This window comes from Sardina pilchardus, chromosome 12 (assembly GCF_963854185.1).
Source record: "Sardina pilchardus chromosome 12, fSarPil1.1, whole genome shotgun sequence".
NCBI lineage: Eukaryota > Metazoa > Chordata > Actinopteri > Clupeiformes > Clupeidae > Sardina > Sardina pilchardus.
In genome coordinates, this window is record NC_085005.1 from 9,869,097 (window position 1) to 9,893,029 (window position 23,933).

The following is a 23,933-nucleotide window of genomic DNA, read 5'->3' on the forward strand; positions in this document are numbered from 1 at the left end:
GACTTTCCCATTGTTGACACCCCATCATTCTTTATCTAGATCAGTGAGGACGAGGATCGAGGAAGGCTTGTGACTGTGACTTTTATTTTCATGAATTCTATGATTCTTTCACATATATCTTTTGGCTTAACCACATGGTCCCAAGCCGAACCTTGAAAGTCTTGGACAAGAGGAGAATAAGGTACCATCACTGTCAAATTGTAACCAAGCATAAGATTTTAAGTTTTGCTAATTTCGTATCCCTGCATCCCTGTTAAATTGGTCTTCAAATGCCTAGACAACACTGCCCCTCCACCCCTTTGCAAAACAATAAGACAGCAAAGTAATAGATCTACCACCCAAGCAGCATCAAAAGTCAATTGTAGCATCCCTTTTCGTAGAATATCATTTGCCCAAAGTGCCTTTTCAGTGAAAGGGGCAAAAGTATGAAATTCTCTGCCTGACCACCTGAAATCAATCTCAACATTCAGCCACTTTCAAAAAAACACCAAATGGTGGCTATTTCAGGAACAATACTGCAATCATTTTTAGTTCTTACACTGTGTTTTCTCTTGTATGTTTTTTTTCTTTTTTCATTTTATTCAATTTCTTTACTATTTTTTTTTTTTACTCAAAAGCCCTACTAAGGACAAGTGTTGTGAACTAGCGTCAGCTAAAAACACCAAGAATTCTTGACTGGGCAATGCTTGGGTGTGGCCATGCCCAGAGCCCGCCCTGGATATGGGGATCTGAACAGTAGGTTATCCCATCAGAGGCATGTCAACATAAAGTTCATTTGATCAAATAAGACACTTCAATAATTTAATGAATCACTGAGTGTTTTAATGTTAATTGGCCTCAAATAAACATAGGGAAAACACTGTACTTTACAGAGAATTCATTTCATATTACTAGTTTTCACTATTCTTCTCCAAACACGGACAAGGACACACTCTCAAAAATCAGATCATGATTCCTTTTACACTAACACCACCTTCCCAGAATGACAAATGACAAATGATACGACTGATCTAAAGACCTAAAAATCTTATTCGCCAGCAAAACACACTGCAGTTCTGTGCCTGTGTGTGAAGTTGTTCGTTTATTCCCATGTCTTCTCCGACAGCACCTGTCAAAGCCAAAGCCATACATTCTCTGAGGGATGTGATAATACTCCGGCTGACAGTCCTTCATAAAGTCAGACACAGAAGTGGAGTGAGAGAGAGACTTGTGGAGACTTGAGAGGCTCTCATTAGCAAATGGTCGTTGAGAGAGAGAGAGAGAGAGAGAGAGAGAGAGAGAGAGAGAGGAGAGGAGAGGAGAGAAGAGAGAAGAGAGATAGAGATAGAGATAGAGATAGAGATAGAGATAGAGATAGAGATAGAGAGAGAGAGAGAGAGGAGAGGAGAGGAGAGGAGAGAGAAGAGAGAAGAGAGAAGAGAGATAGAGAGAGAGAGAGAGAGAGAGAGAGAGAGAGAGAGAGAGAGATGCAAGCAGAGATACAGACTTGTAGGTGGCCAGTGACTGATGTACGGTGGCATTCCATGTGCGGGGCATATGTGCGGTGCTTCCAGAAGGAGAGAGGGGACACCAGCCGCCCCCTCACCTGCGCTCCTTCTCCTTGGGCCTCCTGGGGCTGCGACTGCGGCTGCGGTGGCGGCGGCTGTGGCTCTTGTCGCTGCTCTCGTGCCGGTGCTTGTCCCGGTGCCGGTCCGAGTGCTTGTCGCGGTGTTTGTGGTGGCTGTCCCTGTCCCTGTCCCTGGAGCGGGAGCGGGAGCGGGAATGCGGACGACCCGATTTCTTGTTCCTTCGACTCTCGTCGCTTTCCTGGGAGGAGGAAGGAGAGGAGAGATGAAGACCGCTGCCTGAGTGCAATCAGCGCTTATTCTTCAAGACAAGCACTGCAATCATGACACCATCACCAATCAATCAATCACTAACACCACCTATGATCTGATGATGGACAGCGGTTCAAGACCAGCTTCAAGGCTCGAGAAAACGGCCAATTCCAAGACAAGAGAAGCACACTTTTTTGCATTGCCAATGGAAAGAAGAGTAATTGATTTAGGTGTCATTAAAATTAAGTTTATCGTTTCTAAGGTTCTAAAAAATCATTCTTTTTGGCAACGTAGTAAATACAGATGCAAACAACAACACACAAAAAAATCAGAATGAGACAAGGCACTGTTTCTGACCTTAGGTTTCTTAGGCATCTTTCTGACATCTTCATCATCAGCCAGGTGTAGGTGGTGATGCTTCTTATCTTTCTGCTTCTTGTCAAATGCCTGATGGCTCCCGCCTTCCTCATCCTCCTCTTCATCCAGCACCAGGTCATACCGAGAGCTGATATTGATTCATGAAGGAAAAGACAGCTGACCATATTAACAGCAAAACACGCCAACTTAAAGTCATCGCTACACAGTAAGCTTTTGCAAACACAGTAGGCTGTGTTTAAAATGATTTAGGAAGGCAATATTTAAACGGCAATATTTAAATGGCACCATAGCCTGTATCAAGTCTCTAGAGTGAAGCCAGCCAGAATGACGGATGTAAAACATGGTTTATCCAGTGAAAAGGATACTCTTGCTTTGGCTTTGCTTTGTCTTTGATGGCCAGCTTGGTCTTGTTGTCCTGTTCGTAAGCTTTGAAGTCATCCTTGGTGTACTTTCCACCTTGAAATTAAATTATTATACACACTTCAGTGGTTGAGGACTCATCAGAAAAGCAAAGCCTTAAAATAGATGATCAAACTGACATCCTGAAGTAAAAATAGCACCAAGAAATATCCTCACTTTGAGAAGTAGATAAAGCTAGACAAAATCAATCAAATCAAAGGAAAATAAAATTGAATTCTTTCTTTTAAAATCATAGTTTAACAGGTCTTGAGACACACTCCTATAGGGCCCTAATTTGTATGATGGGCAAAGTGCTAAGTCTTACATCTATCTAAAGCTAATTTAATAACTAGACAAAATCAGTTTGCTAGTTTAACATCAGGGGCAAGACACTGAAGCGCTGAACATTGATGAGCCAGCTTAATGCTCCCATAAGCCACACGATAACTCTGTTTCATACAGGAGAACTTCAAACCCGCTAAAAAAACTAGGGCCCCTATACTCTGCAAGAGAAGCCTTTCTGCACTGTGCAGTTTTATCTATTGGGGACATTTGGGTTGACCTTTTCCCTTCCACTTGATCTTGGCCACTGACTGGCTGAAGTCCACGTGTATCCGTCTGTCATCAATCAACACATTATCCATTTTGAAATATGCCTTTTCACAGTCCTCCTCCTATAGTGCAATGCAAATGGGGATATGTTTAAATTAACATAAAGAAAGGACATTGAAACATGTTGAAAAACTGCAGCAATTTCTCTCAAAGATGGTACATAGTAATAAATTTACCTTTTCAAATTCTATGAAGGCGTAGCACAGAGACTCTCCTGACTTCCAGTCTCTGATGATCTCACAGCTGTTAAGCAAAACAAACACAATCAATAAGGTAGAAATGTCAGCTATATATGTAAACAAACCCACAAACTGTAACCATCATATTTAACACACATACACTTTGGAATGTTAAAGATGACACAGAATGGATGAATGGGCCATTTACCTTGTTCTCTGATGATAGCATAGAAGGTGTCTGTCAGAAAAGTATGCTCAGATGCTTTGTTACAAGCCCATTTGAAAAACTACTATTATATTAGGCTGGGGAACAAATGACCCATTTTAGTAGATATCTAGCGCCCCCTCATGGCTATCAGACACCCATGCCTGAGCTGTATGCTGATGCTCCGGCAACCTTTTCCTGAATCTCTAACTTTAAGTGATGACGTAACGTGTGGAATGGGGAGATAATTCGAGAGATGGTTTACATCACAGTGCGTCTTTGATCCCATTCGCCTGAATCTGCAGCCAAAGTCCAATACTGACATATGAAGAAGGAAACAACCGTGCTTTCCCGTTCACAGTAGCTTCGTGGCCATGGACTGAACTCGCCTTATCAAACAGTTTCCCATTCTACGTCATCTTTAACATACCAGCCATGCCAACAAGTATATACATAACAAGGTAACAACACTGTCCACACACTCCAAATAGAATGATTGGTTGGTTTGTTTAGAAATGAAACCTTGCTATGGCTCCGAAGCGAGAGAAGATGATCTCCAGGTCTTCATCAGTGGTGACAGGGTTCAGTTTGCAGACGAACAACACATTCTCTGGAGGTTTCATATCTGCATCTGGCAAATCACCCACCTGAGAGACAGGTCCAGAGTCAGGCAGAGGTCCAGAGGCAACATTTCAAAACCACGAAACTGGGAGGCTACGCCGGGGTTGTAACTACAGCACTCCTTTCATGCAATATAAAATTAATTTTAGAAGAACTAAGTTTTTCGAATGTACGCGCCATCATTCCGTCTGGTGTAGCCAATTCAACTGATAGTGATTCGTAGTGGTTGCAGCAGACGTAACGCAAAAGGAACTCTTCAGAATGTTCCCCGTGTAGCCCCACAGTTAGACAATCTACTCACTCTTAGACACAGTATGTCATGAAATACTTGTACATCAACATCAGTATGGCATTAGGATCAACATTGCCATTTTTGTAATAATCAGCTAATAAATAATCACAACAAAGTAATCATAAAATAGCTTTTTATAGCACTCTCCACCAGATATCCTCTCTTTAAAAATCTACAGAGGAGAAAGAAAGCAAAAAAGTCTCCCTCTCACCATCTCCAGCAGTATGGCCTGAGTCTTGGCTTCTTTCTCCTTGAGAATTTCGTCCATCTCGTCAGTGGTCTTGCCCTCATAGTCATCTATCGACTCATCTGCTCCAATACGACCACTCTGCCAGAGGAGGAGACAAGAGAGACATCGATGTTGGTGACAAAGGTCCAATACAAATTGACAGACATTGTGTTAACCCTTAACAAAAGTAAACATGATTTACATTTACATTTAGTGCAATTGTACATGATTTACCATTTACATTTGGGAGACACTTTTATTCAAAGCGACTTACATATGTTAAGGGCCATTGCCCACAGAGCAAGTGCATTGCTTAAGGGCAAAACAGTGTAAGTTGGGCATTGAACCTACAACTTTTCCAGTTACTGCATGCTAGCCCAGCTCCTATCCCCTACCACCAAGGCAAATCCATCCACTGGTATCAGCAGCACTGGTATGGATTTTTATCCCCAACACTTGCTTTCCAGCAGCACCTCAGATCACTAATTTAACAATACTCTGAGAGAGAACAGTGCTGGACACTGGAAACCAAACAAAGACCACAACACTTACGTCTAACTGCTTTTTAGTGGGCTCAGGAGAACGATCGGGAACAGGCAGGTTGGGGGGATCATCAAAAGGATCCTCTAAGATCACAGTGTGGTTAATCCTAGAAGTGAAAAGGCTCAAATCAAGTACAGGCCACTTTCAATGAAAGGGCCATTGAAACTTCATTCCAAATAATGTTGAAATACCTGTCTACAGTGTAATGTGTATTATATGCAATCCAATGTATATTCACCACCATGACTGTTTGTTTATGGCATTTGTTCTATACCTCCACATATGTCTTTCATTATTATCATGTGTCGTATGATTTTAGAACGCCCATATTACTCAATTGCTTCACCATGTGGGAATACCGAAAGTTAAAACTTGATGTGTGAACTAACCTGATGTCCTGATAAGGAACAAAGTCTTTGTCGACAAAGGCCTCGTTGATCTTCTTCAGGACCTCCATGCCTTCGGTCACCTCCCCGAACACGGTGTGAACCCCGTCCAGATAATCCACGCTCTCCCCTGTTGTAATGAGAAACTACAAACAAGAGGGGAATGTCATCTCATATCCAAATCTTTTCAGACACAGCTTCTGATCATGGGGAATTTGAAGTTGCACACAAAGTAGTCTGCAAAACAATGACACAATTCAATCTGTTTTGGCTACATCTTTGGCTACATCTTGCTACATTTTTTATTGAAACGTTAAGACTTAACTGAACCTGAGAGCCATGTTGGTCATTGCCGTTGTTCACCATGGACACCATGCCCCTCTTTTTGTGCTTGATCCTGGGGACTTTCTCTGAGTCAAAGAAGCGGGCCTGGTCCCCATAGAGTTTGCTGAAAACATATCATGGTAGAATAGTTTAAAGGGACACTTCACCGATTAGCATTAAGCTTTGTATCTTTAGAAAACCAGTCATGTTTTTGAATGGTCGTGCATCATTCCCTCAGTTTGCCTTGAGATGGGAGAAATACAGATTTCAATGTTGGACTTCCTGCTTTCAATGTATGCCATGGTTTTTGGAGGTGCAAACAAACGCATCACCATGGAAATCACATAGGGACTGGTGGAGACTCCACTGGAGAGACATGGAGCTTCGCGCTGTGAAATCTCTATTTTAATTGTGTTTCCATGGTTATGCGTTTGCTTGCAAATCTGGACTGTGAAAATGTGTACACTTTGTCACAGACACTCCATAGAAGATGCACTCTTGTCAAAAGGTAAACATGGGGTGTGACTCATTTCACAATTATGGTAAAACTGGATCTCTGCCATCTTCCTTGTGTCAACCATGGATTTGAAAGTTGTGGCATAAGCAGATGTGTGAAGTTAACATGAGAAGTGAGCAGCATTTGATGGAAGTGAGCAGATGTCGGGCTTTCCCAATACAATGACATTACTGTCGGAATCGGATGCATGCCGCCAGTTAACAGGTACAGTATGTAGCGTGACCAAAGAAGCTTACCAGAAAATGGACTCTCCTCCACGACCCGTACCAGTTGGGTCTCCAGTTTGAGCGATGAAGTCTCTCTAGTGACGAATAAACAAATGATTTATCGTGATGCAAACCTTACTATGCCGTTGTCAAAGTATGTATCAGGCAACAATGAAAGTTAATTCATACCTGCACATTGTGGAATAGACAGTAGTTGTAGAATTTGATCTTGCATAACTTCAAGAAATTCAGACACGCTGAAAAACAAATAAATAATTCAATAAAAAATGCATTTGAAAATATTAACAACTGGACCACTGAAATGAACAAGGCAAACTTTACCGTCACGTTCCGATACGCAAAAAGTAAGTGCGTTAACGTTAGCTAACCTAGCAGGTCTATCAACATGTTAAAGCTCTATGCATTATCAGTCCCGGACACTGTGAGATGTAGTTAGCAAATGTAAAAATATAAATACCTAAAACGTTAAGATAGTATTAAGAAAATTGCAGTAAACGTTGCGTTAACGTTAGCTGATTAGCATAACATTTCAGCCAAGTTGCCTTTCAAAACGTCTAAGGAACGTCTTCGCTCCCCTATATATATAGTTTTACATGTTATGGCACATATGATTGTCATTACAGAACCCCATAGTTATATGTGTATAGTTACTTTTCGGTCTTTCATCAGTGTATAAATCAACAACAATATCTCCAAGTGTGGTTTCAAGCAGGACCGCCATGCTTGTTCCGAGGTCTGACGTCACTTCGCGTGACGCATACGCGCAAGCGACGTTTCGTGGCCTCTGGTGCTCAGCTGTGCGATCAACAAATCATGCTCTGATCAAGCCCCGACTAGGCTGCTGAAACTGCACAAATTGTGCTAATCTAAAAAAAGGTTTTTTAATACATATTTTTTTGTAAATAATTAACATAGTATTTATTAACAGTATCGATCTTTACTTTACCTCCCATTCTATCTATGCAAAGCCAAAAGTTCTGAGGAGTAGGCCTAGGCTACGGCGTTATCTTACCAGTAGAGGGCAGCTTCGCAAAGCAGAGGAAGTCAAGTTCAAGTTCTTTTATTTCACATTTACATATTTATTGATCGTATTCAAACTGTAGTGAAATGAGAGACTGGTGCACTCCACTGACGGTACAAAATAGAGTAAAGAAAAATATTGTATAAGTCAAAACGGCATTCATCAGAAACTGAACTGTTCAGTTAAACTATTTTACAAAGATAGGCCATAGGCTTATTCTACACAGTTCTTTTTTTTTTTTTTTTTGACTTGCAATGATTATTGCCAGGGTTCTAGCCTGATGAAATATACAAGGGAAATGATATATATATATAGGAATTGTTCATATTTTGTGACTATGTTGCAAGGACACCCACCCACCCCCACTTTCATCGGTTTAATCATGTAATTTTGTATGTAAACATCATATTAAGTAATTACAATTAAGTAATTTAATTTATATTACAAATAAATTGTCCCACATACCAATAATCAGAACTTAAAATGAATGAAAGAAATGCATTCAGGTATGATGATTATTTATTGTAAAAATGTCAAACATGACGTACATAACTTGGTGTCCAGTAAAGAGGGAAAAATCTGAAAGGGGTTTAAGTTCACACAAAAACCTGTGCATCAAGCCGACAATTTGGTTGCAACAGGTACACAAACAATTGGCCCTTGTATACAGGAATTTAAGTGTTGCTTAATAGCTTCTACACCATTACCCAAGTTACATCACATTTAAACCCTTCTATATGCAAGCAAAGCAGCCCCAAAGCCTTACTTGTAAACATGAAGGAAATGGTGATAAAGTTAAGTGTGCTCATCACAATCTAGTGTTAGTAGAAAAAGAGGGGGGCTGGTTAAGTTGGAGACGGGGCTGGTGCAAATACGCTTCAGGCAAACAAATTATACAGGAGGCCAAGTCTAAGGGATTGTTAAACTAATGCAATTTATGATCGTACATATAGCTTGGGCTTGAGAACAGAAGATAGAAACATACATTCAACATATTCAAACAAAAGTTTTAAAAAAAAAATGTTCAAAGACAAATAAAGCACTCAAATCATGTGATCAAGGCAAACCATACTGGTGTGTTTGTATAAATCAATATATATATATATATATATTGGAAGCAGGAAAAAATGTCCAGATCATCTAAAGAAAATCAAGAATTAGGCACACAAACCAACCATGACCCTAAGCCAAATGTACAACAAACAATGCAAATTTAACATCCCTCAGGTCAACCATGTAGAGTATGGAGATAGTTGAGAATTTACAAATATCCAACATATGAAATATTAAACTTCACTACAAAGAGGGGGGGGGGGGGGGGGGGTACCACAAAAGAAAAAGAAGAAAGACCAACAAGACCTAATGACCTTTAACCAAGTTAACACTGAAAAGGTAATAAAGTGTAGCTTATTAGGTTACTATATATATTTAAATCCTTCCATATTTCATATATATACTTAAAACTTTAAAGAATAATTAATTAAAAACATGGATAAAACAAACTGGATTGACACAACCACACATATTCTGAGACTTGAGATGTGTCTGTACTTGTGTATTTAATGTTCATTGTGAACATGCTTTTCAAGTGCAGGTATCAAATCAAATGGCTTGTTATAAATTAAAAACAATAAAACTGTTAAAAACGTAATTGACTTTACCCTGTAGTTCCTTTAGATCATTGGCTGATTTCATGACAGTCCATTCTGTAGGACCTCCCAAAGTACGACAAAAACTAATGCAGGAATTCAAAGTCATAGTCCAACAATCCACAGGGTTGAGACTGTTTATGCTTTGCGTGATATTTCTTTTTACAATATCACACATGCGTGTGCACACACGCACACAAACACATTCATACAGTACATACACACATGTATACATACATACATACATACCAGCAACTGATCAGAGGACTGGAACTTGGCACCTGCACGACACATTTTTTTATATATTGCACTGGTTCCGGAGGGGACCGCATGAGCAGAGCCTGGCTCACACTAGCCCAGCCTGAGTGAGCACGGGACGGGAGGTCAGGTCAGAAGCATTTCCTGAAGACAATCTGGGGGCCAAACTCCTCGTACTCCTCCTGGCTGATCCAGGCCGAGCTGAAAGCGGGCAGGTTGGCGAGCACCGCCCCGCCGCTCCACACAGAGAAGTCCCGGTCCTTCGGACTCGTGACCCGTACACACTCGGCCAGGTCAGGGGGCACCATGTTCTTGAGCTCGTTCTGAAGTCGTTCGGGTAGGCCCGCCAGCAGGGTATTGCCACCTGTCCAAAAAACATACAAGGAAGGAAGGAAGGGGGACGCAGGGAGTGATTAACGCCGTGGTTTGACCACTTGGCAAAAAAAAAGTCACACTTCGTAAATATGGCAAAGCACTTCAGTCAAAACTTTTTTTCCATTAAGAAGATTGAGAAACTCAAAAACAGAGTGTAATCAAGTACCCGACAGAACAATGTTTCCCACAAAGCTCCTTCGCAGGTCAATATCAGAATGGATTATTGACTTAAAGATACTTTCATGCATCCCATAGTGGTCACGGCCAATTAACTCGGGCTTGAAAAGGATCTCCGGAGCTCTGCAACAAAAAAACAACACTTTAATGCTATTTACACAAACAGACGTACAGAATCATGCAGTGCCTAATTGCTACTAAACCCTCATAAGCCTACTTTTGGAAAAACAAAAAAGACCTGAAGAACTTTTGGGTTTTGTTGAAAGTCAAAGACTACATTAATCAGCTCTGGAAATGACTTCCAAAATGGCTCTATTCCCTTGGCATCTACTTACAGTCCTGAAACTTTTCCCACCATCCATCATAGTCCCAACTAGCAACGCACAGGATAACTCCACAGCTTATTTCAAGGCGAATGCAATAACCTACTTTACAGTACATCAGCATGGGCTAGATCATTTTAAAGATCATTGCACTAATTAGTTACTACCCATGTGCACTGCACAATTCAAAAGTCACAGTTGAACTGAACGATCCGGACATGGCGGCGTCGTGGTGTGAACACCAACCTGAATCTTTCTGTGGTCAGAGACACGACCTGGCCGTCTGGCAAAGTGTAATATGCCGGAGAGCTGGAGGCTCCCCCTCCGTGTGCCAGTTCTGCGGAGTAGTTCAGAGCGACGCAGCAGTGCCTCTCCTTCATGTCGCGCACTATCTCCTGCTCTGCAGACGTGCTCATGGATACACCCTGCTCCTGCAACAGCTGACACAGAGACAGACACACAAACAGACACACAGACACAATTCACTAAACTGAAATCCGAAAATACAATTACTTATGCATAGTGCTTCACATGCATCTCAATTGGGGCTAGCAAATGAGAGCTGGCAAAAAATGAAATGGTTCTATTCCACATGCTGATAATCCTCCTGTTAGCAGGCCCCCTCTACCTTCTTAAGGTGCTGTGTGACGTCTATGCCAGCCAGACTGAAACGTTGAACAGCATGAGGAAGGCAGTATCCCTCGAACACCGGCACGCTGTGGCTCACCCCATCCCCAGAGTCAAACACCACACCTGCACAAGACAGAAAACGTCACAAGATCAGATAGACATACAGTAGGCAGGCAACCTTCTCTCCAGGGTGGTAGGAGCATAGTGGCTAAGGAGCTGGATAGCATGCTGTGGTTTTGAGGAGAATGGCCCTTGTAATATAATTGACATATTCAAGTCACTTTGGATTAAAGTGTCTGCTAAACGAATACATGTAAATTACACTACTCACAAAAAGTCAGGGATATTTGGCTTTAGGGGAAAATTTCAGGATGAACTTAAAATCCACTATAGCCTTTACAGGTGAACTTAATGTGACCCTCTCTAAACTTCTGAATGTCCAACAGTTCAATGTTTCAGTATTTTCTGTACTGAAACATTACATTTCACCCAAAAGCCAGATATCCCTAACTTTTTGTGAGTAGTGTATGTAAATGCAGATGTTGGTGGTCTTGGCATACTACCATAATTTCCTGACCATTAGCCGCGGCTTATACATTGATTTTGCTCAATTTCTTCAGGTCTGAGGTTAATACAGGGGGGCAGTTAATATGGTGTTAACATGGTTTTGTTTCTTTTAACTTGCATAGAACACTCTCGTGGTTTATAAACAATGCGGCTTATATGCAGGGAAATTACGGTAGACTAAATACTAATAGGACTGCCCTTCTGCACCTGGTGGTCACCTGGTGGTCTGCTCACCTGTGGTGCGTCCAGCTGCATACAGTGCTAGCACTGCCTGCATGGCCACATAGGTGAGCGGAACACTGAAGGCCTCGAACATGAGCTCCACCATCCGCTGTCTGTTCTCTTTAGGGTTCAGTGCTGCCTCGGTCAGCATCACTGGGTGGTCCTCCGGTTCCACGCTCAGTTGCTGGAATGTGTGGCTCCAGATCTGCTCGGGAACAAACAAACTCAGTGTCACCGGCACGTTGACACTACTGCACCGCATGTTGCAAAACGCACAAAGGGTGACGGCTGCAATCGATGAAGTAATATGGATTAAACTGATTAAGCGTGCAGAGATTAAGACAGAGAATCAGACGTATGCAACACTAAAGGCACACAGTGAAGCTCAGATATCAATGAATGGCACCAGTGGTGTGAGATCAAGGACTTCCTGGAATCGCAAATACAGACAATGTAGAGACCAATATGCCTTTCCTGTGTTGCGAATTTATTTGAAACAAAAGCATTCGCCCAACACATCGGTATAAACGGGCTTGCTAATTTCTCTCTCTATTTATTCAGGTTACAAAAGGGACACAGATCAAAGCAGACAGACATTGCAAAAAATACCCACCATTTCCATATCATCCCAGTTGCGGATAATGCCATTCTTCATGGGATACCTCAGTGCCAAGACTCCCCTAATGTGTTGGGCGTCATGGCCAATGTACGTTTCCCTCTCAAAATGACCATTCATGACCTCCTGTGGACAAGGGCACGGTCATGAAGATCAAAAACATCTCATACATACAAAAATATTCAGCACTTTCATGACCCAACACTTCATCAGATAAGAGCCTAGTGTGGGATTTGAACCAAATATTTGCCCACATACTGAGCAGCGCTTGTTGAACGCTTCACACAGTTAAGGTCAGTAGAACATGTAATCAATTTGATCACCTCATACTTGGGGACTCCAATGACTGTTGGAAATATGGTGGTAGGCAGACTCTGGTCAGCAAAGCCAGCTTTCATTAAACCAGATCCAGTGTCCAGGACTATTGGAGTTTTAAAAAGAGACATCTGCAAGATGGATAACCAAAAAACACACTTTCAGATTGTGTGCCAACAAGGAAAGTGTCAGGTGTCTCGTTGGGTAGTATGGGTTTATGTAAAAGTACCGTATTCAGTGTAATACAGCAAAACTGAGCGCTCATTCATTCACACACAGACACACCTACCTCTCTTGCGTGTATGTCGATCAGTTGACTGACGGGAGATGAGCTGATGGGGCACACGGACAGACTGTAGCTCTGGAAGCCATTATAACCTCCATCATTTGGGACCTCTACCAGATCACATGAAGGCTTCACATCCTCAATATGTTCTGAACTAGGCTCAGGGACGTGGCCTGCATCCTCTAAATGTTCAGTGGAATGGCTTTCCTGATCCAATGCAAGACTAATTAAAGGACTGACTTGCACTTTAGCTTCTCTGTAGGATGATTCAGTGTCGCTGTATGATGCGGTTATTTGATCCTCACTGGTGGGGTTGTTGTTATTGTTGTTACTGCTGTGTCTCATCACATCTGGATGAATCAGATGGTTGGTAGACAGCTGGCAGGTTCGTGCTTTTGGCTGTGGAGGGTTTGTAATTAATGTCTGCTCTGAGGGAAGAGAACTTGGGTCTTCCTCTAAGGTGTTCGCATCGATTTGCTCTTCAGATTTACTGAGATCTGAACTATTAACACACAAGGTTTTTCTTGGTTTTGGTACAGGAACCCTTTCTGTTGGACCACCAGGGTCAAATGCACCAAGATCAGGTGGTGAATCGGAAACCAAAGAAACCTCTGACTCGCCTCCCTCTACCTCATCTACACCATTTTCTGTGGAATCTCCAAGTTCAGAATCTTTCCCTACTGCTGTGGAATCCCTAAATTCAGAATCTTTCCCTACTACTTCAAAATCCCTAAATTCAGAATCCTCTCCTACTACTGTGAAATCACTAAGATGAGAATATTTTCCTTCAACTGTAGAATCCCTCAATTCAGAGTCTTCTACTACAGTGAAATCACTAAGTTTAGAATCTTGTTCTTTCACAGGCTCCCCACTACGGTCCCCTTCCAGATGTGGCTCTCCTCCAGGTACATCTGTGAGCGATTCAGGCACACTTCCATCAGCTTGCTTAAAACAGTTGGCAGAGTCAACATTATTTCCTTCAGAGAGGTTAGTCTCATTCACTTCCACTGTATCCATTTCATTCTCACATGTTCCCAGAGTGTCACTTGGAAAACTGTTTTGTGGATGGCTCTGGTCAGACAGCAGTGACTTGTTAGACTTCGAACCATCCACCACAACAGGTCCTGTCAGTTTCTCCAGATTAGGGCCTTGGCCATGGGTGTTTGATTTTGTTTTTTCACAGAGAACATCATCCAAGTTGTCCTGTTTAGAGGCTCTCTCCATGACTGAGCACGTCACCACTCGTCGGGTCCTGCTGAGACGTTTCTTCACCTTGTGTTTGTCCTTTTCCAATTCCTTGTGAAGACTTTGCTCCATTCTCTCGACTTCCCTTTTCTCCTTCTCCAGCTCTTTCAAGAACCGTTCTCTATCTGTGCTAGATCTATGTGCCTGAACACCATCTTCTGGGTTTGCCGCGTGGAGCTCTTCAACTTCCTTCTCATGCCTCCTTAGCTCATGGATCTTTATGTGCTCCTCCAAAATGCGCTCCTCAAGGTCATGGAGACCCTGAAGTTCTTGGTGGAGAATGTTCCGGCAACTCCCGGCACCTTCCAGGTCAGAATCAACCAGCCTCTGGCCGTCATCCAACTGCAAGGGGAGTGCGCTCATTTCACTTTCTGATCCATGAGTTGACTGATCTTGTTCAGAGGGCAAAGCAGCAAGGTCATTATCCAAACCAATGACCCCAGATTCTACTAATTCACAAGATGACATCTGGGAAGAGAGAATATTCATAATCACAATGGGAAACGAATGAGAGAGGAACTTGATTAAACCATGACAAGTATAGCTTCTAAGAATAATTCAGGTCATTTAGTTCCCCTTTAAAATAATAATAATAATAATATAAAAAGACAGACAAAATTAACAGACCCCTGCTGTGAGGAACAGAAGAGCCTTACAAATAAATTAAAACTGGGGTAAACCCATAAACAAACACAGGGTGGGAACAGAGGCTCAATTGTCAATGTTACGCTCCTTAATGAATGATGCTACAGATTTAAGCCACCTCGTCACGCATGACCTACCGCACTGAACTGCTCTTCACTGTCCCACAATGCCCACTGTTTGTGTGTACCCTCAGTCTCCACTAGAACATCCAACACTTCCTCCTGTGCCAAAACATTCTCTTCCTCCTGTTCCAAACACCGCAAAATGTCAATATCAACTAATACAACTGGTCTACAGTTTGATAGCTAGGGTGGACATACAGCCCCTGGCATCTGGTAAGACATGACTAACTTGAATACTGAATGACTATAAATGTCCTTTATGTCTAATCTGAGAAATGGCAAAAAGGAGGAACACACAACCTCTAATATTCCTGCAGCACGATCGAGGATCTCTTCTACTTCTTCCAATCCTTCCTGCTCCCTCAAAGCCCAGTCATTCAGGGAGTCTTCAGACATAGAGTTTGATGACCTGCAAATAGTATGAGATTATGTTTTATAGCATTCAAGGACAATAGACAAAAGGCATACATATGGCCACGAGTAAAGACTAGCGAAATATGAAAATGTATGAGAGAGTCAAGTTATGTTATCAGGAAAATCAGCAGGGCAGTGTAGGCCAAACAACTAAATAGAATTTTGGACGTTGAAGGCAGCATGAAGGCTACATCTACGCTGCCTTCAAACGAAACTTACAATACACCTACACTGGCAAAAAGAACGGGTCTTATTAGTCAGCATTTTATAGAAATATTTAATTTGCACATGTCTCAGTGCTACCGAATGCCAACTTAGAAGACAGCCTATATGCAAAATGTATCTAATGTTTCCATTACCCATCACATTGCTCCTGTCTGAGGTTATGGAAATCGTAGGAGTCCCACATCAGTGTGGGGATGCCCTCAGTCGTGTAGCTTGGCTGATCGTTGGGTTCCGTGATGGTGCTAGAGAGGACACGCCGGACTGGGCTCAACTCTGACGCGTCAAAACTGTCCTGCACAGAGTGCTCTCTAGACTCCGCATCGCCGGGCCGCTGTCTGCTGGTCAGAACCTCCGTTTGTGTGGGCTGGTCTCGCAACCTGCTGGAAGAGTCACTGTGAAGGGACCGTTCAGAACCGTTGGGGCTTCTCGGGTCGGCGAGACGCGAGTTGCGGTTGGGTGTGATTGTGACTGTGTAAGAGTTCTCCAGATCCTCAACTGGCAGACTAAGCCATGGGTTGTTAGGCGGGGTGACTGATCGCTTCACCTTAATCTCAAAATTCAGCGAGTCCAGTGTGATCTTGGGAATGATCTGAATGCTTGCGGCTGATGGGCTACCAGCCATGACAAACTCATCGCGGGGATCCTCAGAATCAGAAACACTGGAGATGTTCTCCTCATGGATCTGGGGTGGCGGGGGCTTCGGCCTCAGGTCTGGGGCAACAGGCAATCTCAGCAAACCATCCAGTAGCTCTCTCCCATGCCCCGTCTCCAAGTGGCTGCTTCCAGCTCCGTCAAAGCCCGAGTCAAAGGAACTCAGCGAGGGAGGCTTGCCAGAAACCGAGGCACAGACAGCACCAGTGCTCGGTGGGAGCAGAGAGGACTGCTGGTGTACCACTTCTTTCTCAGACTCCCACTTATTCAGCCGGTCTAAAGTTCCGGTATTGGCTGGTGTTGGCTCTGACGGCACGGCAGATATGAAGGGTGGTTCGGGGGAGAAAACGCATGCTCCACCAACAGGGCTGTCAGGTCTCAAAGTCCCATCAGACCCTTTGTTGCTGGTCTGGTCTGTGACTGGAGTGTTCTGGTGGCCCTCTCTGAGAAACTCGTACTGCCACTGTAGGGCTAACTGAAGGTCATTCAGTGGCACTGCTCCAGGGGACGACAGCAGTTTTCTCAAGGTCATACAACTGCATTAGGGATGGGGATAGGAAGGGAGAGGGGACAAGGTTTTCAACACTTCATTAATTCCCTGGAATGTCAATCTCAATTTCAGATCAGCTTTTCAACTTCTATGTAGCATGGGTTAGTTTTGCTTTCCAAATACTGAACATCGCCCTTGAAATGATCTTTTCAGACATTACTAGCGATCAGTGTTCTCTGAAATATATCATGTGGCCTTGGTCTAAAGAATGTGGCTGTCGGAAACAGCCAACCACCAAAAATGTAATTCCACAACCATCTGCTCCAAAGAAAAAAAAAAACACACACCATGATCCAGCACTAAAACCTTTTCCAAAGCCTAATAACAACAACAAAAAACAATAAATAAACAAAAACTTACCGATGTGACAGCTGCTTCCCTGATTGCTGTAATGTTGTTTCAGGAATAACATTAGCCAGATGTGCTAGCTGAACCAACTCTGCCATTTCTGGGGAGGGGTTCTTCCTGAGAAACTCATAGACCGCTTGTCTCCACACCGGCACCCCACAAACCGGCTCATGAGTACGAGTACGACGTAGTGAAGAGAAGCCCTCACAGTTCCCACCCCACAGAAGGTCCTGGAGGAAGTTCTCACTGAGGACATGATCGTACCAGGACTTGGCCTGTTGAACAAAAAACAAAACTTAAAAACAAAAAACTTATTCAGCGAGTTTGATTAATGACACACCAAAGAAATGCACCCCCATCAGCATTAACCCATATTCACTAAAAAAGACAACCTACACCCAACTCTGGGGGAGATGGTGAATAAGCCAATTTCCCAAAATGTTGCCATGTTCCTTTAAGACAACTTGTACCTTATCATAGTAGTGGTAGAAGTCAGAGACCACTCGGAGTGTTTGGTAAGGGAGCTGCACTGTGGAGTAAAACCGCTCCTTCAGGATCTCCAGCTCCTCCACCCACGGCTCCCGAGGCAGCATCTCACCATGGGCCAAAATCTCTGGCAGCGTGTGGATTACATCTTCAGCTCGACGGACTAAAGCCTGCGCAGAGAAGTCATGATTGCTGCAAATTACTGAATGGAAAAAACGGGGCATCTTCATAAAACAAGCTCTACTGGATGTTCCTTAGGCTTGATGTAATATTCCTGGACGTCCGTGTAAACTTACCATGGCAGGAGTATATATGCACGTTTCAAAATCCAACTTCAGGGAGTCTGCCCAGTTGGCATCTTTGGCAATTTCAATTCGGTATGGCTGAAGTTTCTCTTTCCGCAAGGCCCCCATCTGTTCCGTTATCTATGAGAGTAGCATGGGGAAATTAACACCAGGTTCCAAAACTGCCCAAGGAATTCCTCCAGTATAGGTGCAGATGTTACAGCTCAGACATTGCGGAAATATTTCACTATATAAACAAACCAAACTACAAAAGAGTAGTTCAAGACGCCACATATGGAGACACTTTTTGCCAAGTTCTGTCGAGCTCTCATTTTGAACAAACATTAAAAATATATATATAAATAAAACATAGGTTTTTTTTGCATTTAAAACTGAAAACACTAAAAATATCCACAGGCCGAGCCAGCTTCTTTCAGTCCTTTATCTCACCTGTTGTGCTTCTCTCTGTAGCTGGAGCACTCTCAGCTGGAGGTGGGCCTTGGAAAAGGCCTGTTGCCACAGCAACTCCACCTTCTCCACAGCGGCGGTTATTCTAGCAGTCGGGAGAAGCAGAGTACCGTAAATGGTGAATCTTAAGAATCTCTGAGGACTCATCTACGTATATTATTTGGTCAAGTCCATTTCAATATCAGAATCAGAATCAGCATCAGCTTTATTGGCCAGGTTTGCGTAAACAAACAAGGAATTTGACTTTGCCCTCAAAGTACAACACTCCAACCAGTCAACATAAAATAATAAAAAACAGAACAGTGAGAATATAATGGAGGCTATGGCTATGTATAAGAATAAATACAGCTATGCACAATAGTCCTCCAACTAAACTGCCAGTCCTTTATTCAGGCACTTAAGATGTTCTGCTGAATTAAATCCCTCACAGCAAGATCTAAATGATGTAAGGACATGTTGGACCAGTCAGTAACCACTGAGGTATGATTACAGGCCTATCCATTCTGTCTCAATCAGAAAAGCAGAATGTGGTACAAAAATCCAAAACAAGGCTAATAAAAACAGGTTGTACCAGTAGGGAGGGCAGCTAGAATTTCCTCCATGAGTAATACTCAGTGGAAAAAACATGAAAACAAGCCAGCAATGCACAAACAATGGCCTGCTTACCTGCTGTAATTGAGCAGCATATCATATGCTGTGTGTGTAAAGATGGCAGTCCCAGCCATCGCCTGGTAGCATGGGTCATTCTCAGGGTAACGCAGTTTCTCCACCACACATTCACAATGCCTCAGCAGCTCATCTAAGCCAAGGTCACTGGCAATAGCAAGAGGGACAGGATAAATCACTGCATGAAAAATACCACTTCCCTTAAGGCAGCATAGACCATTAGGACACTAAAGTACAGAGAGCATGGATACAAATACAAACAAACACACGCACGCACACACATTAAATTGAGCATCACAGGGACATTGCATACTGCATCTCACAGCCTTAACCAAGAAAAACAAATAAAAATCTATGAACAATTACCGGCGCAGCTGCTGAAATCTGGCTTCATTAACTGAACAAAACTCCTTTAGCTCATCCAATCCTGACGGAACTGGCTGCTGCGAGATGGTCTGTAAGGTTGCTATGCACGAAGGTAATTTCTGAACCACCAACAAGAACTCCTTGACGAAGACATCAATCTCCTGTGTGACAGAAGAAAAAAAAGAAACAAAATAAATACAAATGTTAGTGTGCTAGTGCTCTTGTGCTCTTCTATTAAAGAGGGTACTCAAGGCAACATTGAGCTTTAACTATCTCCATCCACTTTTGCCAGCTTTAAAAATTCAGGGACAGACTTGCAAAACATGGGGACAGAATTCAGTCAGGAACAGACTTGTGAAAGAATCTAATATAATTCATGGACAGACTTGTAAAAATGTGAATATGAATTTAATACGGCAAATGTGCTACATAAACTTAACACATTCCTTCAAAACAATCCGCTTCAAAAAGGGGTACAAAGTCAGAAAAGCATCCTAAGAAAGAATATGTAGAGACAGTCAGGCAAATAGAGTACATGGTTACATACAGTACATGGTTACAGTGAATTCAATAATCAAAAGAAAATAAAACATGCACACCTCTTCCATCTTTAGTGGTTCGCATGTTCCAGGATGAGCAACTATACTAAAAAATAGAAAAATCTTATACTAAATATTTTAATCTATACTATAACATAGAAATATATTATACAACGTCATTTCAACCATACTATAAAATAAAAATCTCATACTACATAATTTACATAACATAATCTACATAACGGTCACACAGCCCACTGAGAATGGCACGTTCAGCTGCATCAATAATCCTTGGACTAAAATGCGCCAACTACATACACATACTGCGTTCAACAAATAAAACAAAAACGTCAGCCAAAAACACTGTAGTGGGCCTACTCACAACTAACCACTAGGAACTGCATGTTGCTCATCAAGCCAACGGCGTTCTATGGAAATGCCTGCTGTAAACACTACTGCCGTTTCAAAAGCGCAGTTGAAGATGACTGAATGGTGGATACGCGTGTGCATGGGGGGTATTCATTTGCTAATGAGGTCAGGTGACTAGGTTGCGCAATTGCGCAAGTTTCTCCAAGGTAACCAACAATACCCTTTGACTACATCATAGCTGCTCATATCGTTACAGCTTGGAGGAAGGAACAAAGGCCTTGTCAGATGACTCGTTTAAAAAATATATATATAAAATCACTACAGGCTCGTCATCTCCATTAGATTCAACTGATAATCCTCAAAAGAACCACAGACAAATCACTTCCGTCATATAGTCCAAGACTACCGTGCATTTTAAAAAGGAGACAGCTGCTCCTTGACATCCAATCACTGTTATTAAATAGAAACGGACAATGCTGACATGCGTTAAGCCTATTAACAAGGTTATGATGGATCATGAGACCACCACTCATGATCTCCCCCATCTAGGCTGTGCATGAGCTCCGAGAGAGAGAACATCCCACACACTTGCTGTCGTGGCTAAGCATGCCCTCAGATATACAAGTACAGAACTTCAGAGGGTTTGTCACACACAGTCACCACACACACACACTCAACAGTCACCACACACACACACTCAACAAACACACACTCACCACACACACACGCCTCAAATCACATTCTGTATTGGAAAAAATGACTAAACATGTTGTTTCTAAATGGGGGGGAACGGGGTAACAATGGGCTGACATTGATCATGATGCAACCTAATTCAATGAGTGCTTATAAAGAATTACCTTAATAAAGGACACCCAGCTCCCGTGACTGTAGATAAGGTATCCTCCTAAAGATGGAGTTAACTGGCTTCGGTCAATGTAGTTATAAAGTTCAAAGACTTCTTTGAGGAAAACCCGCTGTTGGACCAAAAAAAGAAACAATGGTCACTTTACAAATGTTTTTAAAAAATCTGGAAACAACGTACAAAACATGCAGTCTTTTCATTGTACCTTGAAAGGCGCAGAAATGTATCGCTTTGAATTGCCTGGTACAAGGACTTTCAGCAACAGCTTGAGGACGTCTTTCTTTTTTGGTTGGACAACATATAAGGTGTGAATTGTCCTCTTGTGGAGCTAAGCAGAGAAAAGGGTGAATCAACAAAATGTATTTGCCAGGCACAAAACAGAGAATTCACCTTTTTCACCATTCCCAACAGAACACACACAATAAATGTCAGAATTGGATCTCTAATGGCACTTAAAAAGGAAAAACAGTTTACAGTAGACAACACAATCCAACTTCTATTATTAGATAACTACAAGCATGTGATCAGCTCAGTGCATGTGACTGGTCCCTTATCGGACCTCCAAACTACTCTTATGATTTTTCAAAAGGGATGACTTCCATAACTCTGTTGAGCATAAAACAGGAAGTGACGCACTTTACATTCTACCCTCAAGAAACAAACACTAAACAAGAGAAACCCTTTGAAAATGGAAAACTAAGTTACATAATTGGATTAAGAGGAGCAAGAATAGAGGAGACTGTATGCAAGGCTAAAGTAAGTAGTGTCTACAAGGCAAGCCTTGGCCTTTTTAAGACGCCTGAGAAAACTTCCGCGCAGATGCCTGTGTCAGACATAAATCAATCACTTTGCTCTTTATTCTTTTTCCCTGCCTTGGGGGTAGGCTACAATTATCCACAAAACACAAGTGTTGGTCATAAAAAGATTATGGTTCGCACTCATCAATGCCACTGATCTTACTAGGGCTGGCTGAAAATGCTCTGTGGACAGGTCGTGTAAACACCACAACCCTGACTCCTAGATCATATGTTCAAGTAGTTTGCAAGTAGACTCAGAATAGACAAGAAACCCGCAAGCAAAGAAAAACTGTGGCAGGACACATTCTCTCTGAAAGGACGGACAAGCATTGATAAGAAACAGTTAGGCCTACCTCTAGCAGCTGTAAACTTTCAGCAATACATCTTGTTGTGGGGAGTGTAGCTTGCCTAAGATCAACAACTACAGAAACCAAGCTCTCCTTCTCTTGGCTTTCGCTGTAGAAGGAATAATACAGTTAGAGCCGCATCAAATTAATTTCAGGGTGAGGCTACATGTAGGTCAGCTATCAAGCTGCAATGTGAGCGGAGGCCTCACAGCGTGTAGGCTCGATGTACATACTTATGCAAACGTAGAAAGTAGCTTATGAAGCCATTAATGTCTTCCTTGGTGAGATCTGAGAGCTTGTTTTGGTCCTCTGTTGGGAACACAACCAAGGGGCATCCTTGCTGGTCGAAAGCACCTGTTAAAAAGCCAAAGCATGCGTTTCAGTAGAGGAGATAGAAGATGGACACAGCAGACCTACAGACAGAGGAAATTAAAATGTAGCCTTGTTCTGAAAACAATGTAACAATTTTACCGGGAAAGATCACTGCTCCCGAGTTCAACACATGATCCGCAGGCAGTGGTATCGAGGAGGAGGACCTCTGGATCGCTGAAAAATATTTGAAATGAAAAAAAAGAAAAAACTCCCTTTTTTCAAACTTGGCAAAATGGAAAATACCTCAGCTAGTACGCTACCCCCACCCTTCCTCTCCCCTCATTTCAACTAGAATGTTTGGAGACTTCCAGAGCAAAACCCACAATTTGATTGACTCCGTGACGCAAAATGTGAGAGCAATGCAGACTTCTAGGACGGACCTCTAAAATATGTAGGGGAAAAAACTTCAGTCACCATGTAACACAAAGATAACAAAGGAAGAATCTAAAAACTGCCCAAGAGGTCGGGTTAGAGCAAACAAACTATACATCTCCAAACACATCCCGGGCGCGCTACAAACATGATGCACTTGCCTCCGTTTCTTACCTGTTGCAGGATTACTCATGTCAAGGGGTTTTCTCGCTGTGTCTCATCTACGCTTGAAATGTAATATGAGCGTCGTGGTCCACGGGATTATGGCGATATAACGAGGCATATCAGAAACTGTGGCTACGCTTTACCTTGCCTAAGTTCGCAAAGCAAGAGTGTGGTTATAGCGCAAGACTCGGGACATTGAATACTTGCTAGCCCCCTAGTTTCCGCCATGTTGCGCCCATTCCGATGAGAATCACACAGCTGAGCGATCCCATTGAGTCAGGGCGGAGAGGCAAATTTATAACTTCACAGACTAAAGGGGCGGGATGTAGGCTATGTTCACATGATGCGTGAGCAAGACTCCTTCTCCGTCAAGTTGTAAGTAACCTGAGACATTTAGGAGTTATAGCCAAAGTTTAATTCAGAATAATCTTTGACGACAACTCGGCCTTCCACACGAAAATACAATGATTTC

General features: G+C 42.5%; 2 protein-coding genes across 3 annotated transcripts; both read right to left on the minus strand.

Moving 5' to 3' along the window:
- Positions 1–800: 800 nt before the first annotated feature.
- On the minus strand, positions 801–7,493 carry ppil4 (peptidylprolyl isomerase (cyclophilin)-like 4). Its single transcript, XM_062551168.1, has 13 exons — positions 7,381–7,493; positions 6,898–6,965; positions 6,739–6,803; positions 5,992–6,109; positions 5,665–5,807; positions 5,285–5,381; positions 4,715–4,831; positions 4,113–4,237; positions 3,383–3,449; positions 3,157–3,268; positions 2,561–2,651; positions 2,175–2,322; positions 801–1,806 (listed from the first exon to the last, which is right to left on the minus strand). Exons 1-13 carry the CDS (start codon positions 7,448–7,450, stop codon positions 1,582–1,584), a joined length of 1,446 nt encoding a protein of 481 aa, XP_062407152.1. The 5' UTR covers positions 7,451–7,493; the 3' UTR covers positions 801–1,581.
- A 758-nt stretch (positions 7,494–8,251) lies between these two features.
- On the minus strand, positions 8,252–23,720 carry LOC134097699 (uncharacterized). Of its 2 annotated transcripts, XM_062550640.1 has the most exons (23): positions 23,471–23,720; positions 23,024–23,098; positions 22,786–22,906; positions 22,559–22,661; positions 21,614–21,736; positions 21,404–21,520; positions 19,639–19,799; positions 19,273–19,419; positions 18,589–18,691; positions 18,151–18,279; positions 17,839–18,024; positions 17,381–17,643; positions 15,954–17,006; positions 15,481–15,589; positions 15,196–15,303; positions 13,172–14,881; positions 12,891–13,013; positions 12,565–12,693; positions 11,964–12,156; positions 11,161–11,285; positions 10,779–10,972; positions 10,199–10,332; positions 8,252–10,021 (listed from the first exon to the last, which is right to left on the minus strand). In XM_062550640.1, exons 1-23 carry the CDS (start codon positions 23,487–23,489, stop codon positions 9,789–9,791), a joined length of 5,658 nt encoding a protein of 1,885 aa, XP_062406624.1. In that variant the 5' UTR covers positions 23,490–23,720; the 3' UTR covers positions 8,252–9,788. The 2 variants fall into 2 exon arrangements, with proteins under 2 accessions (XP_062406624.1, XP_062406625.1); XM_062550641.1 differs by lacking the exon at positions 15,196–15,303.
- Positions 23,721–23,933: the final 213 nt, after the last annotated feature.

Coding starts and splice junctions, on each gene's coding strand:
- ppil4 (XM_062551168.1), bottom strand. CDS start 7,450: ATGGCGGTCCTGCTTGAAACCACACTTGGAGATATTGTTGTTGATTTA. Junction 6,804..6,897: donor GTCTATTCCACAATGTGCAG/GTATGAATTAAC, acceptor ATTCGTCACTAG/AGAGACTTCATCGCTCAAAC. Junction 5,382..5,664: donor GTTCCTTATCAGGACATCAG/GTTAGTTCACAC, acceptor TTTCACTTCTAG/GATTAACCACACTGTGATCT.
- LOC134097699 (XM_062550640.1), bottom strand. Junction 18,692..19,272: donor ATGCTGCTCAATTACAGCAG/GTAAGCAGGCCA, acceptor CCCGACTGCTAG/AATAACCGCCGCTGTGGAGA. Junction 18,280..18,588: donor TACAGAGAGAAGCACAACAG/GTGAGATAAAGG, acceptor CTACTCTCATAG/ATAACGGAACAGATGGGGGC.